Source organism: Sinohyriopsis cumingii, chromosome 18 (genome assembly GCF_028554795.1).
Source record: "Sinohyriopsis cumingii isolate HCF-2022 chromosome 18, ASM2855479v2, whole genome shotgun sequence".
Lineage (NCBI taxonomy): Eukaryota > Metazoa > Mollusca > Bivalvia > Unionida > Unionidae > Sinohyriopsis > Sinohyriopsis cumingii.
In genome coordinates, this window is record NC_142978.1 from 37,967,121 (window position 1) to 37,984,805 (window position 17,685).

General features: G+C 35.3%; 1 protein-coding gene and 1 long non-coding RNA gene across 9 annotated transcripts in view; one reads left to right on the forward strand and one right to left on the reverse strand.

Annotated features, from left to right (window-relative positions):
- Positions 1 to 17,685, forward strand: part of LOC149776422 (histone deacetylase 5-like) — a 348,169-nt gene that overhangs the window by 61,745 nt on the left and 268,739 nt on the right. Inside the window, exon 1 of one of the 8 annotated variants that reach the window (XM_089940841.1) lies at positions 1,854 to 1,993. The exons of 6 other annotated variants lie outside the window; for them this stretch is intronic. Coding sequence is in view for 1 of the 2 variants with exons in the window: in XM_089940837.1 (XP_089796963.1) it covers positions 8,629 to 8,650 (22 nt within the window). In the remaining variant the exon portion in view is untranslated. Of the gene's footprint in view, positions 1 to 1,853; positions 1,994 to 8,251; positions 8,651 to 17,685 lie in introns of those variants that run through there. One more of the 8 variants, XM_089940837.1, reaches the window with a different exon arrangement.
- On the reverse strand, positions 8,647 to 16,110 carry LOC149776424 (uncharacterized). Its single transcript, XR_016416042.1, has 2 exons — positions 15,955 to 16,110; positions 8,647 to 9,290 (listed from the first exon to the last, which is right to left on the reverse strand). It is a non-coding gene; the product is annotated as an uncharacterized LOC149776424 (long non-coding RNA).

The following is a 17,685-nucleotide window of genomic DNA, read 5'->3' on the forward strand; positions in this document are numbered from 1 at the left end:
CTATCACATCCAGTCAGTTCAAGGGAGAGCCAAGACATCTTTCCCATCAGGGCATTTTTCTTTAGAGACAGTTATGACAAAGAACGTAGCTTAATAATTTTGAAAGAAACACATGTAGTAGGTGACAAAATGTAAGGACCTTCTTATGGTGTCAAATTGGTCCCAACATTCATTGTGGCCACCATGGTTGCTATCAATAAAATCTTGAATTCACTACTTCTATACATTAAGCACTGGAGCACCATGCCGCAGACGTACCACCCAGTCACATTATCCTGACACCAGGCCAACCTGTCATAACACTAACCTCTTAATGCAGAGGGCCTAGTGAGGAAGCTGTTAGTACCATTTGTATAAGTCTTTGGCATGACTAAGCCGGGGTTTGAACCTGTGACCTCCTGCATCCAAGGCAGATGCTTTAGCCAATAAAATCCAATATAGATACTAAAACAGTTGAACTGAACATCTTGTGATTGGTTAAAAGTATGAGATGGTTTCACTATTCAGCAGTAAAATGAAGTCTGAATTCCTGGAAATTCTTTTCAGTCAGTAGAACATCAGGCCGTTTGAGGGAGTTCTGCTGATCAGTTGAGTTTATTGTCATCACAGTTTATCACTTTGATTATGAGCAAGTGACTGTTCATATTAATTATGTCTTTATATTTAGAAGAAAAAAATTCTGGTTATAATAAAATGGTAACATCAAAATGATGAAAGTTTCCGATGGTGAATATGAGAATCCTGAATTATTCAGCGTGCATATGCTTGATATGATAGATTTCCTGTAAAGGTGATAATCGCTGTGTGCCAATTTGATCTATGCACTTTCATTTTAATGCCATTTGTAAGGAGGAACTAACATTCAATTTGCACCACTGTACTTGTTTTTATATCATTGCCAGCATTATGTGCTGTGACTCTCATGCAGCTCCCTTACTTAAATGTGCATGCATCATGTTGCTCACCAAGAAAATTATGCAAAAATATTTATTACTTAAAAACTCGTTTGTTTAATTTGCCAGAGAACTTTTATAATTTACAAGTATCATATGGGAAAAATTACTTTAAATTTTTGTCAGTTTTTTATTTATGCCATAATCTAAGGAAGACATCTGAAGTATAAATCAAGCGTTACCTGTATTAAAAGATACGTGTACATGTATTAATAGCTACAAAATATGGAGACACAGAGTCAAGTCAGTAATTAAAAATGCAAGTAAAACTTACTGCTAGTATTCTGCAGAAATAACAGATAGTATTTCTAAAAATCACCTTAGAAACTACGGTAAACCCTCAATGACTTAAAACACAAATTAGTTTTAAAAAATAGTAATGTAACAAGCCATTTTGTGATGTAAAATGGCAACTGTCAGCAAGAACTTTTTGAAACTGCAAATGTCCTGGATAACTACTTTGTGAACATAAATGAAAAACTTGTGGATCATAAAGGATTCGCAAGTGATAAAGTAAAGAGCTTACTTCCTCAAAACTTGGCAAAGAGAAATGAAATATTCATCAAAATCTTATAAGTGTACAATTCATTTTAAATGAATTAGATAAACATGATGTCAGAGTTGCTACATGCCTAGATCATATAAGTGCTGAATTCCTATAACTCTCAGCTCCAGTGACTAAACCTTCACTCATTATATTTTCAGTCTAAGTATTTGTACATGTATTTTTTGTACAAACAATATAAAACTATCACAAGTGTCTCCATTAAATAAAAAGGGAGCTCTTTCCTTCAATATGACTAATGACATACCATCCAATATACTTGCTTTTATGTGGAATCCAAACTTTGAAACAAGATAGACCCTTGTCTTCTGGTGCATTTTGGATTAACATATCTGGGTATATGCAGTTTACAATCTGACTTATAAGCAAGTACATATGGTACATCAGTTTTATCTTTGAAGATATTCAAAAGACATTTGTAATGAAATTAGGATCTGCTTGGAATCCTTGAAACATCAGCACTTAAGACCATCAGGTATTTGTAAAGAACATTCATGTCACACTGTACTTAATGGGAATGATGGCTGATTGGTTAACAGCAATATATACTATTTCTTGACTTAACAAAAACTTGAATATATCAGGTTAACCACAAAAGTTTATCTTGGTTTCAGTTATATCTTGAAGGCAAACAACAAGAAGTTTCTATTTTAAATAAGAAACTTAAAAAGTCAAGTGTTCTACAAGGATCCATTCTTGGACCAATACTTTTTCTGTTGTACAAAAGTGATTTACTGTATCTCATTGTGCTATCTACCACTAACGTGTTTGCAGATGGCACTTTGTATAACATTGGATCAACTGACCAAGAGTCTAGCACATAATTAACTTGGGACTTGGTTAAAGTTAAAAAACTGATGTAACTAAAATTATATATAAACAAATGCAACAAAGTAAAAACCCTTGATGATAAATAATAGATCACATCTAAAAGCTGAGCAATGAAACTTACAAGTAATGCTAAAGGAATAAAATGAAAATGACAAACAAATCTTCTCTGGAAAATGCAAGTTGATAAAACCACTAAAAAAGGAATGAAATTGTATGAATTTGGATCCATGTCAAAGATCAGGTTATATTTACCCAATCAAATTCCAAGTTTTATAACAGATTTTGCTTTATCTGAACCATATTGTGGGATTCATTTTCACTCTAAGCAGCATCATCTGACTTGTACAAGCATTTTTGGAAGCATCTTGGTCAGCATCTAAAAATGGTCATTTGCATGATTTTGTGTATGTGTAGATGATTACTAAATGTACTGTCAGCTCCAGTGGCCTAGTGGTTATAGCATTTGCCTCGGATGCGGGAGGTCATGGGTTCGGTGGTTTCCCTGGCCAAGTCATTCCAAGGACTTATAAAACTGGTACTAACAGCTGCCTTGGTAGGTGCTTAGCATTAAGAGGTTAGTGTTAGGACTGGCCAGCCTGGTGTCGGGATTAAAATGTGACTGGGTGGGACATCATGCTACATGTCTGCAGCATGATGCCCCAGTGCTAGACATCACTATAAACTGCCACACTGCAGACATCGTAGTGATATGACTGAATTATTTTTTAAACTACATTAAAAATCCAAATCACAGACACACACACACACACTAAATGTACTTATATTGAAAACATTGTAATTTCATATAGTATAATACTTAATTGTAACACCTTGAATAGGTTCAATGTTCTTTGTATGAAATGCTGTATGTAATCACCTGAGATTGTTAAAAAATTTAGTATTAATAGCATTGTAGTCTATACATAATACATGTAATCATTGAAGTCCTCATGGAAGATTGGTCAGTTGCCCAAAATTAAACTCTAATGTTGAAAACATGTCATGATTATTATTATTATTATTATTATTATTATTATTTTTTATGACCGCTCTGGTGACCTTGTGGTTAGAGCATCCACCTCAGATGTGTGAGGTCTTGGGTTCGATCCCCGGCTGAGTCATACCAAAGATTTATTAAAGAAATGGTACTAACAGCTGCCTCGCCTGGCGCTCAGCATTAAGAGGTTAGTGTTAGGACTGGTCGGCCTGGTGTAAGGATAATGTGACTGGGTGGGACATCTTTGCTACATGTCTGCGGCATGATGCCCCAGTGCTAGATATAACTATAAACTGCCACACTACAGACATCATAGTGATATGACTGGAAAATTGTTAGAGCTACATTAAAAATCCAAATCACACACACACACACATTATTATTATTCTACTAATGAGCATTTGGGCTGCATAGTTTCTTATATGAACACGAATTATACCTATTGGTACCTACTTGGATGAAGGTATAATGTTCCCACCGAGTCCTAAAAGATTTGTCTCCCTTGGCCTGTGAGTATGTAGATGAAACAGAGACCCACAAACTTTTTTCGTACTTCCTTTCATTTTCGTTGTTCAGCTACAGTTGCTGATAAGAAATGGAAGCAAGCTCCCGATGTTGTGTCGGAACCAAAGTCACAGTGACCCAAAATAAAGACAGTTGGTGTCTACATGGGAACTGTTCCACACTGTCTTATTGAAGAAAGTTCATAAATACCAGTAGTTAGCCTTTTGGACCAGGAAAATTGTATTTTGGGTTTAAAGGTCAATGCAACTGATAAATCATTCCATACTGAGAAGGAGCCATCCCTTGGTAATGCCCACATTTAGAGGTGCGCAGTATTATCAGTATATTCTGGTTTACTGGTTTTTTTTCCTGTGATACATACTGTGATACATACTGTGATACATACGGTGATATATACAGTGATACATACAGTGATACATGCTGTGATACATACTGTGATACATACGGTGATACATTTTCACTGTTTTGGTACAGTGTTGGCACAATGTCTTCTACATTTTCTCAACTGTAGTGTAGGCTTAATCATCTCACTTTAGTTACAGCTTCTTTTTTATAGGGTTGCAATGTTCTTTTGAGCTATTTTCTTTTCTTTTCTCTCTGGAGAGTTTCTTTTTGTGAAATGATAAATGTGATAATTTGGTGTCATTTTGTTATAAATCTGAGCAAGATATTTTTTCCAGCTCTTGACAGAAGAAAATTTGTAAAGAAAGTGCCAGACCCCTACCTCAGGATATCAAATTGTTGGTCCCTAGTATAATTGTCGTATACCATGCTATTGTTGCTTTGTGTTCGGAAATACTGCAGTACAGAATTTTTAGTGGTAACCAGCTCTACTTATATTACAAAAGTGTTAAACATGGAAACAACATATAACGTAATGTCTACAATTAAGTACTTTGATTATTTGTGTGGTAACCATTTTCTGGATTTTGTGTTTGACTGAACCTAAAATAAAATTGCATTAAATCATAAAGATTGTACTTTTTTGAGAAGACATATCACAAAATGAAATGCTAAAAAAAAATTGTGTTTTGCAGTACCATGAAAATGTTATTTGCAAAAATAATTGACTTTCAGAATTGGGGTGGGTGAGGAGTGGGGGACGGATAGGCCTTTGTTTTGATCCAGTAGTGATCAAACTTGGAATATAGATTTATATCAGTGATGTCTCAGACAAGCTCCAGTATGAGCAAAATCTATGCATATTAATGAAGTGATCATGCATCTGATTGATTGAGCTTGTTACCACCCTGAAGGTCAGATTTCTTATCTGATTTTGATTAAACTTGAAACATATGCAAACATCATTACAAGCTTGGTCATGTTCCATAATGAGTGAGATCCAAACATATTTTAGAGGTTATTTTGTAACTGATTAAAAGAAATTGTATTGTTGGAAGCAATCTGATTTTGAAAAAGCATGGTAAAATAGACTTCAAGATGCCCAATGGTTTTAGTGCTAGTAGGATTTGCATTTATAAATGAAATTCAGCACAGTTAGAACTAGTTACTTTCATGTACACTAGTTACTATCATATACAATGTTAGCAATTTTTGTGTACCTTTTAAACACTTCTTTTTCTTCCTGAAAGTTACAGCAAGGGATGTAACCCATCATATTGGCTTTTGAGAATCGAAGGTTTGGGACTTCTTATTGGACAAATATGAAATTATGTTTTTAAAAAAATTTCTTCAGTACAAGACACATAAATTAGATCAGTTTATGGAAGTTAGCAAAATACTGGATTAAATTATTAATTTGTGATTGATAAAGAAGGGAAAATTATAAAATAGAAATATTATGAGAAAATCCAATTGCCAGCAAGTATATACTATGTGCAAGGTGGTAATTACGAATTAGAATTTCACTATATACTTAGAGAATTTGATCTCAAATCATAGTTTTCATTCAATGATTTTGTTCAGATATGAACATGTTTCTTATTAAAAAATGTGCCTGAGTTTAAAAATTTATTTTTAAGAATTTATTTTGAATATTTTAAAACTTGAAATTCTTAAATATTTAGAAGAAACTTTGACATATTTGGCTAAATAATTTATAAAGTTGCATTTTTACCATTCTACAGTGCTTGAAACAAATAATATATTCTGGAACTTTGTTCTGGAATAGTATTCCAGTTTATAGTAGAAATGTGCACTTGATTGCCTTCTTTCAAACCCAGTTTATCCAGTGTCTTCAGAAAGGTAGTTCATATGAGAATAAAACAACTGTATTTATATTCATAAATGCCTCTGGGAATTTTAAATATACTACCCATTTATTTGTCACTAATTGCATACGGCATGTAGATTTATTGTGTAGTTTCAGTATGTATGGCTGAGTATCCATTTGGTTAGAGAAAGGAAAGAAATATTATTGTCTCTACATGTACATGCCACTAAGTATATGTATGCATGTCTGCGTTGAGCCTGAAGTTCTTCAACTGATTGTGTTACCCTCTTTAAATATTATTATTATTATTATTATTATATAGCATGTTTTGTGCGACATTTTATGGTGGAATTTTGTATATTCAGTATCGTTACTGTACATTACTCTTGATTATTTTGAATTTATATTTCTGACTTTTAGCATTTAATGTAAAAATTTACCCAAATGTTTTTTTTTTAAAAAAAAACCTGAAACCCATACAGATTCAAATATAAAAAATAATAAAACCCATGGCCAAGAAAAAGAAACGTGAATACAAATAATGTGAAAGGTATACATCTCTTAACGTCAAGCTTTATCTCTAAGGTAAACTTTGAAAGCCTTTGGATGACGTTTGAGGAAGAGACTAAGAATATTAGTTATCCCTTTAAATTTTCATCCTATAATATAATATAACAGGTAATATAGACATGCTATAAAGTATGGGAGATGCTTTGCATAAGTAAATTGCTATTACACACATGACGAGTTTAATTTTGTGTGACTATACTAATACATGTATGTATACAGAGCCGTCGCAAATTTGCACTGTACGGAAGTGCGCCCAGTGCGAGCCTTGGCGCCCCCATACCCGAAGCTCCGCAAAATGGCGCCCCATCTCCCTGCCCGTAACGCCCGCCCCTTACCACGACCCTGACCGTCGCAAGTTTGCGATGGACGGAACGGTGCCCCGGGCGAACGACACAACAGCCCCGCATATATATATATATATATATTTATGGATTTCAAGAAGTGTGGAAGTAAACTTGTAGTAAAATATTAAATGCATACCACCCGAGATGTCCTGAACGATGTTGTGCAAGGATCTGGGCATGGAAACCATCTTACAGTCTCTGGTGAGGAGGAAGTACAAGCCCAGAACCAAACAAGCAAGGGACAACTCATGCTATGACTGAATGGAACATAGATCAACCCAGATAAAATTGCTTAATTACGCCATATTTGTCATTATTCTTATACTCAGCAGTACCTTTTCGGGAGGGCATGGGAATACACAATGATAAGAAAACATTTCGGAAAACATGGTGTCATCGATCACATCAACCTTTTTGTGCAGGGGCGAGTGTACTAGGCTAGATGTCAACATAACCTGAAAGATGCTGCTAGTGCTGCGAAAAAGTGGGCCCGATGCCACTCGCTATTTCATATTACTTAAGAATTTACCATTTCATTTAGCGGTATGTGTAGTAATGTAAGAACACAACAGGTTAATTTTCGACAGTACAATTTTTTAATTGACATAGTCTCCAAAATCTTATGTAAGCCATTGGAAAGTTCCCTCCCACAAGAATTTTGCATTTCTTTTTGTGTGGAGAATTTTCACCCCAAGATGTTTTTATATAGTATATTTTCCACATCCAGGTTTTAAAAAATGTATACTGTTGCCATTCCGTTCTTGTTTGATCTATAATACAGAAGACTTATTTCTTTTGGAGACACTATTCACCCCGCAGGGTGCCTCTAATGGATTACCCACTGAAGCCCCAATGCAGGCTTTCACATATATTAGTGGCTGAAGTATTATTGAAAGTCAGAAGAGGAAGGAAAAAAACCAAAAAAAAAACAACTTGGTTGTATTGATTACAGAATTACTCTAGGCCGCTCACAAGTAGTGTATTGAAAATCCTAAAGGTCAGTGCTATTAATAGTAGTTGAAGCCAATAATAGTGTTAGGAGTGTTTTCAGTTGGGTCTATTTATCTCGAGGGATGTCTGGGACTCGAGCTCACAGCTTAGGACACATTTTTTTGATTATCTCTTATTACTTGCATTTAAATCCCCTGCATATATTGTTTATTTATGTCTACACAAATTAGCTTTTGTGGAATTAGTAAGACACAGAGTCCATGTAAGAGGTTGTTTCTTTTTTCAAAAGTACATTTTGGCTGAAACCAACCCTGGCTGGAGAAACTGTTTACAAGTCAAGGTATAAGTGTAATAATTAAAGTTGCGGTTGTGTAGGGAGATTATACTGATGTATAGAGATGGTGGGGATAGAGATAAAACATATTGACTATATATATCTGTGTGTGGTAGGATCATAATTCAGTTGAAATTGGGCTTTACTAAGGCTGTTATCCCTCCCCCCCGAATTTGACCTGGTATTCCCTTGGAGTTAACATGCACTATGTAGCTGGCTATGACAGACAGACAGTCGAGCAGCCTGCTGAATAACACAAAGTGGTCTGCTGTATTGTTTTTTGCCATTTAACTAGTCTCAAGTCTGGAGTACAGTGTGTTATTTGTATATGTTGCTGATCTGAATTCTGGAGTTGTGTATTCTAGGGCTTGGATTTTATTCATACATGCACACCAGACCTGTATTAAGTGAGTATAGTTTATTGATGTACTTCACCTTTTTATGTCAGTTTATCCAAGTACATTATACTTAATGCTTAGATTGCTTGACTTTTTAAAAGAAAAAGAATAGACATTTGGAATATGGAATTTATGCAAGTGTGTATATTCACATGTACAATTTATACCTATAGCTTTTACACTGGCAATCTCATTTCTCTTTAATGCATATGTGGGGCTCTATAATTACATTGAATGTACCTCCTTGTATGACATTAGCGCATTGACACACATCTGTACTAAAATCCATCCCGAAAGTGGCACAAAATAAATTAAAATGGCCAGAGTTTCTAATAAAACACTTGCAGTCTGAAGATGTTCGATGTACAGCACCTACATGTGTCATCCATCCCATCCTTAACAGACTCAAATATGCACATTTGAAATGGCCCAAGTGTGTACTTCCTTCCTTCATGTGTGGACTTGCATAAGCATCTTTGATGATGTAATAGTGATGGTCGAAGGGTGGTGGTGATTCACTGTAAAGCTCAATTGGTACAGTGTTTGGCTTGTAGTTAAGGTTGCAGGTTTGATACCTACACAGGCAAGCTGAGGTTGGCAACCTCATTGTATCCTTCCTTCACAAAGACAGGTAGCCTTCATTTCCTCACTGTAATATAGCCAGTTGAGATCTGAAATTACCCTTCTAGAAAAAACTAACCAACCAGCAAATGTGTCCACCAACTTTTTTTTCTCTATATTCTGAAATCCATGGCATCATAGATTTGCATGTAATTTAACAAAGATTCATTTCATATTATAGAATTAGGAGCCATATTTTGAAGTAATGATTAAGTTTAGCCACATGAAGCATGCGATGTTATCCAGGGTTTCATCTTCAGGGTAACATGACATAAACTGTGGGTTGACATTTTCTCATTTAACATCAAAATAATGTGAGCAATTATTTTATTTTATTGAAAAAAAGGTGAAATTAACAAAGTTAAAGCAAAAGAAGGCAGAATTTGAGTTATATTTTATAATCCAGTATGGTAGAACACCTTTTTAACTTCAGTAAGTGCTAATAGTCATATTTGATTGGGCTCTATGCATCTTTGCTAGCCAAGATTCCAGTATCATAATCCTATTAAAACCTTGGTGGATTGAACAGATATTTTAATTCTTTGTCCCAGCGATATATATTGGATTTCATGAGTTGCCTCCCTTAGTATGTAATGCCAGCTAACCAATAGCATCTAACAGCGATACACTATACATCAGTTGAAAATGGTGAAGGCAGTTGTCTTAAGAAGGATACTTTGTAAGTTTAACATGGACCAGAGGGAAGCCATTACAGGAGTATTTGAGTGAAAGGTATTTCTACAGACATGTACCAGAGGTAAGCAGGGCCCCATCTGTCTGAGTGGTCTAAAGCGCTCTCCGTTACTGATCACTGCCATCTCACCTCTGTCTGTGTGGGTTCGAGTCTAGGATTCGGCAAATGTGGGTATGTGAGAAAGCTTGCCAGTAGCTTCTTGTGGGTCGGTGGTTCTTCCCGGGTTCTTCCTCCACCATTAACACTGGCCGCCATGCATAGCCTATCGTGTACTGAAAAATGGCATTAAACCATACAACAACAACAGCAACCAGAGGTAAGCCATTACAGGTGTATTTGAGTGAAAGGTATTTCTACAAACATGGACCAGCAGTCGAAAATTGCATTTTTGTCAGTTCATTCAAGTTTTTTGCTCCCCTTGTCTTGATCATGTAGGAGCAGTGTTCAAATTTGAACTACTTAATTTTGATTAGATGTTTTGGCTTGCTGTCATTTCCAATGAAATTTATAGACTCAAAGCACTGAAATATCTGCTTGATATGCCAAAGTGTAGATAAGGTTAGCATATCGTAACTTTGGCTAGCGAAGATGGGAGATGTGCTCTGTGTTAATGCACACATATTCCCAGAATGCAAGTTAATCGTAAAACATGTGAGTTGAGATTTCAAGCTCTTGCATATCTTGGCTAATGTAGAATTTCCTTGTGATATGCTGTAGATCATTTGTAAAGCTACCTGTAAATAATTCCCCAAAACATAAAATGTAGCTTGCTTTAGCATTGATTCCATTGCTATTAAGGTAAACCATTCAGTATATAACCTAATACATTGTAATGTGGTCATCCACATACCTCCTGATAATGTAAACTGGGCACAGCCAGTACATTTTCAAGAAGAAATAGTCTATACTATTTGCACATACCATGTGAGTCATAAATATGACCACCATTTGATTCATAAATATGACCTTTTCTCTGATTCATCTTGCTAAAATATGGTATTATGTTTCTTCTGATGACTTGCTTTGCTAAGGTTGTATTTGTAGGACAACAGATTGAAGATATCTATGTCGCCTGACATTGCTTTAAAAATGTTGATGATACTGATATTGTTCATTCTGGTAAGGCTGCTATAAACCTCTTGAATGTCTCAGGATCCAATGATAATAAAATTGGGTGCATGGTTGATCCTGTATTAGTGGTGGCAACAATACAGCATGAGCTGGGCAATGACCTTGTTTTACATGTTAATTTATATTATAAAGGTGTGGCCTTAAAATTCTTTTTTCTGGCCCATGCCATGGAGAAAGTTGCCCATGCCTGTTATGTATCATAGCTGCATGAATGCACTGTGTAAAAAATATTGAGACAGAATCTGTTTCTTCAGTAGGTATATTCTTGCTGATATTTACTAGTTCTGTTTTATTTATTCAGATCATAGCAGGGAAATTTGCAGTGTTTTCTTAAAAACCTTTCTAACAGGAAATTGTTCTGTTTTCTAGTCTCTTTTGATTTAATGGATTCCAAGAGAACCTGTTCATTATTGAGGTCATACTTCCTGGTGTGAAGTTGTAATTTTATGTAAAAAATTTTGCTTGCATTTGGATTTGTACAAGTTCTTTCTATTATACTTGGGCATGGGTGTTGTGCAATCACATTTTAAAATGGATTTGAAAATATGATTGGTTAGGGCAGTATAGGCCTGAATTATAATTTATTTTTGTGTACATTTCTTAGACATGACAAGTATGATAATTATTACTATATATACTTGCCGTTATATCAAGGCAAACTAGCATGACGCACTTGTAGATCAGGGTCTGTTTTGTTCTAATGATTACTCCCAACAAACTGCACAGACCCAGATTTGCCAGCACATTACATGATGGCAGATCTGGGTCTGTTCAGTTTTCACTTTAACTCATCTTATAACCTAGTACAGATGGTAATTGTGACACCCAAATATGTTACTAGTTGGTTGAGATTTTCTTAGATATTCCATCGAAGGAATATGACATAATTTTGTGAGCTTTTGTTTTCTGTCAGTTGCAATATGTTACTTTTTCTGTTGGAATCCTATACTGCATTTTTCCTGTAGTTATAAATAACAGCAAAGAAAAAAGTCAGTTATCTGTACATGTAGTTTTATAAAATTCAAAATGATAATAAAAATAGTTATTTAAAATGATTGGAAAGTACTGTAGTTCATCTTACTCCAAAACCCATGGCAAACAGTGTAGGATGTTAATGAAAGTTGGTTTAAAAAAAAAGTTAAGAAACAGTGTAAATCGGATTGTTCAAGTTGATTTTATTCCACTTAGAAAATGCAAATTCAAAAAAACCATTTTAAAAATTTGATATGTGATTTAAGTGAAGAAACAAGAATAATATTTTTAGTCTAAATACTTGGGCAAATGCAGGGTATGTGTGATTTGGATTTTTAACGTAGCTTTAACAATTTTTCAGTCATATCGCTTCAATGTATGAAGTGTGACAGTTTTTCGTGATGTCTGGTACTGGGGCATCATGCTGTGAACATGTAACACTATGTCCCACCCAGTCACATTATCCTGACACCAGGCCGACCAGTCCTAACACTAACCTCTTAATGCTGAGTGCCAAGCGAGGCAAGTGTTAGTACCATTTTTGTAAGTCTTTGGTATGACTTGGCCAAGGATTGAACCCACGACCTCCTGTATCGGAGGAAGATGCTCTAACCACTAGGCCACTGGAGCGATCAGCAGATGCAGGATAATCTGAGAGTTGGGCAAGAGGCAGGATGCAGGGTCTGCTTTTTTGGCATGGGGAAAATTTCCTATCCTACACCATTAAAAGAGGTTCGACGTTATTAAATATAGGAGGGTTTTAATGAAAAGCTTGAAAATATGATGTAGAATTTTGTCATATCCTGTTGATTTTTCATCACCTTTTTCAACAATTAATTGTGGGTCTTAGACTGAAAATGATATAATTGGAACAGGATGGCTTTACCTTGAGGTAAGTGCACTGTGGCATCTATATAAACCAAATTTTGTCAAGAAATATAACATGATAAATGTCGCATGTATGAATTTTAAACTGTGACCAGTAGTATTCTAAAACAAATACTGTATTAACTCACTTGTAAGTGAGTCCAACAGACCCACATCGGTTGTCACAGTGCATGTGCAGATCTGGGTCTGTGCAATTTATTAGGAGTAATCAGTAGAACAAAACATATACCCAGGTCTGCAGGCTAATTATGCTACAGCAGATCAGGATCTTTGTTTGCTGTTTGAATCAGTGTATAAGTGAGTAAATATGGTATGAAAAGTTTAGATGTTGCACACATTACCATTAAGAACTCAAGAGGTAACTAGATTTAATGACTTGATATAGGGCTTGTGCATCATGTCCAATGCTGCTATATGTTATCTAAAGCCATTTCACAACACTAATTTGTTTTCATAGCTTGTTACCACTTGGGAATCCATATTTTTTATCAGATATTTTTATCAGATGGATTTATATCGTCAAAATATTGGATGAGTTTGATAACTAGCAAGATCCATGCATATAATCTTATTGGTTAAGCTTGTTAAGACTCTGATCCAACTTTTATCAGACTTGGCATATAAGCTTATACCATTAAGGTCTTGAATGGGTTCAATGATGACTGAGATTAATGGATATTAATTAGATGTTGATGCATCTGCTTTTTGCCACTCTTGCCGTCTCATTTCTGATCCATATTTGATCAAACTTGAAATTTTTGCTTAACTCAGTAAGATAATTTGTGCAATGAAGATTGGAGATAAAGAAAGGTGGGTGGCCATGGTAGCTCAGTTACTCAGGCTGGACTCGTAAATGCTTAGGATTGCAGGTTTGATACCTGCCAAGGCCAGCTGTCTCATTGTGTCCATGACACCTCCCATTTTCTCAGCATATTATATCCAGCATTGTATTAAAGATACTGTTAAAAGTAGCAAAACATGCAAAAGAAGATAAGGTATGGTCATTAAATAATATGGAGAACAAATCTGGTGTATGTGTGAGTGTGATTTGGATTTTTTAAGTAGCTTTAATAATTTGTCAGCCATATCGCTATGATGTCTGCAGTGTGACAGTTTATCACTGAAGTGTGTCTAGCAGTGGGGCATCATGCCGCAGACATGTAGCATAATGTCCCACCCAACCACATTATCCTGACACCAGCCCGACCAGTCCTAACACTAACTTCATAATGCTGAGCGCCAAGCGAGGCAGCTGATTGTACCATTTTTGTGAGTCTTTGGTATGACTTGGCCAGGTATCGAACCCGTGACCTCCCGCATCCGAGGCAGATGCTCTAACTACTAGGCCATGGTAGTGGTGGTCTGGTCTTGTTGATCCTTCATAAGTAATGCTATGAAAGTCACATTGTGTTTCCTCTATAGATGCATGGTTGAGAGCTACTAATTCCCTGGTGTCACAACTGGGTCTCATTGAAAAAATCCCCAAAACAAACCAAAAACAACATGGGTGTCAGAATGGGGTGGGCATGGGGTTATAATAAAACATTTTAGGGTCTCTGGTACACAAATGAGGATAAAGGGAAACATGTCACTGTATCGGCATGATTGAACAGAATGTTTCTTTAGCTTATTGGGAGGAGGGGCAGCTGTAGATTATATTCTGTATATACTTGTTCATAAGACGAGTCCAAACTAATGTGCAGTTTTTAGGAGTAATCAGTAAAACAAGCAACATTGACCCTGATCTGCAGGCACACTTTGCCATGACAGAACAGGACCTTTGTTGTTTGCAGTTTGATTTGCCTTATAAGCAAGTATATATGGTATCATAGTACATGTATGTACATCATGTATCATTGCAGGTGCAATGCAGCAAGTGATTACACATGTATTGCATGTACAGAAGCATGATATCTTATACTAAGGAGGCGAGGTATTTATTACCATCTACTCCATTATAAGCCAAGTCAAACTGCAAGCAACAAAGATGCTGACCTCCTGTCGCATAGTGTGCCTGCAAATCAGTCTACGTTTGTTCTACTGATTACTTCTGTCAAACTGCACAGACCCAGATCTGATGGCACATAATGCGATGTCTGTTCTGCCTCAGTGCAGTTTGCAGCTGTACTCTTTAAGTGAGCATACATGCCAATGATCTGACCTTCTGATCTTTGATCTTCTGACTTTGTTTGTCCTACTCATTTGCACATCAGTGTCTGTATATTATTATTATGACTCTATGGTCTTAAAGTAAGTACTAGAAAAGAGTGTGAACCAGCAATTTTTTAAAATTCAACAAATAATCCATTTTCCTTAAATACAAAATGAAAAATGTAAAAAGCACTTATGGTATTATAAATTAAATCCCAAATAATCCTAAAATTTCTAACACAGGTTCGAATATTTAGAGATCCAAAATAAATAATTCAGTGCTGGAAGTGTTGATGTGCCTGTAGTAGCCTGTGTCATAGTGATGTACCAACAGTCTTGTTGAATCATGATAATAGAATCCAAGAATATATCCTTATTTGAATTTTACCATGAATCCAAGTCTCATTTTCCAAGAATGTTACTTTTGAGCAGTTTGTGATTCCATAAAAGAATCACTTAAATTAAATAATTTGAATACATAAATTCCAGTCCAAAGGAAATACTGGACACAACTATGATACAACTGACTCTGCTCACATCTTAAAGCATGAATTAACAATTTCTAGACAAACAAGATTATATAGTCCTCTACTTCACTTTAGTTATAATTTTCTATATACCCCCCCCCAACCCAAAATTATTACCGAATGGAATATTTTGTTCTGATGCTTACAAGATAAAATCTTAGTTATAATTAGAAGGTCTGTTTCTAAAATTATAATATAAAATTCGGTAAACAACAGGTAGACCCTGCAATTCATGTGCAGTGTCCAATGTTCTGGACTCTAGATTGAGATAAACATGTTGTTTGCAAAACCAAAATCATTGATTCAGGTCAAGTAGAAAATGAACTTACCGGTTACGACGTTGTTAATTCAAGTCTTTTCTACATAAAATTGTTCAGCATGTCCCCACTCCCCACCTCACCTGATGTTGTCAAGTAGAATAACTGTCTTTCTTCTGAAATAATGTGTCTCCATTTACGTGATGACATGTTAATGTTTGGTAATGATTATTCAGATGTTGCTAACTGTATGAAATTTAATTATGCATACAAAACTTTTGTAGAGTGGATGAAATGCCTTCTTCATAAAAGAAGCAATAAATACATTGTCACATGATTTTTCAGTCTTTGTCTGGTACCATGTTTTGTTTAATTTCTGTGCGTGTGTGTTATTGCACAAAATTTACTTTTAAACTATGCTGACAATTACGTCCGGTTGTAATCATCAATGAGAAGAACTCGACAGATGTGTGAATCCCAAAACTCTTTCATAACATTGTTGAGCCCATTTTCTGTAAACATCGGCTTTTATAGACAATAATATAATATTAATCTAATTGTTACATGTATTTTAGTCAACACTTCTTTCAGCAACGGAAACTTGACATTGGGAGACATGTATCAACGACAGGGATATCTGATTACTTACCTTACATCATGAGATGAATTAATTATTGGTTCTGGATACATTTGAAATAAAAAATGGCCACTTGTAAGGGGACATTTTACATTTTGTACTACTATGCAGGCTGCTGGTTGTGTTAGAGGGGTGTCCATTCTTGAGGGGTACATTTGAACACAAACTCTACAGATTCTGGCCATAAGAGGCCGGTGGCCGTTGGTCAGGGGGCTGTTCAAGAGGGGGACTACTGTATAATGCATACAAATAATTTATAACCATCCAATTTGGAAAGCTTGAGAACAAAAGATGTCTTTCTTTTCTGTTCAGTTAAGAGACATAATTTTTGCAGCAGTCATCAAAGAATTTGTCACTGAATCTAAATTATTTGAGATGAAGAGAAAAAAGTAAATTTGTAACTTTCACACAGGAGCTAAAACGCCTACAATAACTATGTAGCCATTTAAATAGTTTCAGACAGATCATACAAGTTATCAATACACAAAGTGAATTAATTTTATAAAATTATTGTGGTGACTATTTCAGGATATAGCTAAATTTTATATTTATCCACTGATTTTCTAAAATTTGCAACTTGTTTTATTCTGTCAACTTTGAAATATATTTTTTAATTAAATTTAAAAGAAAATAAAATGTATTTGTAACTTACCTGGTCATAAAACCAAATAAGCTTGTGGTATTGTCATTGTGCATTCATCCATCCAACAAGTGTTGCTTGTTACCACACTCGAATCTATATTTCTGATCCAGTTTCACTCAAACTTGGAATATGTGTTGTGTTGTCAGAATCATGGACAAGTTCAGTAATGAACAAGATCTATGCATAATGACGAGGGGATTGTTCATCTCATTGGCTAACTTTGTTACCATTCGGAAGGCCCAGTTTTGGATCCGATTTTTATCAAACTTGGAATATATACTTAGTTCTTTATGATCTCGGATGAGTTTGATTGTGAACAAGATTCATGCATACTAATTAGGTGATCTTGTATCTGATTGGCCAAGCTTGTTTTTTACCCCTCTGAAAGCTGCTTTCAGATTAGAGTTTAACGAGACCTAAAGTTTGGGCTTGTATCATGAAGGTCTTGGATGGGTTCAATAATAGTGAGATGCATACATGTATAATAATGAGGTGATCTTGCATCAGATTGGAAAATCTTACT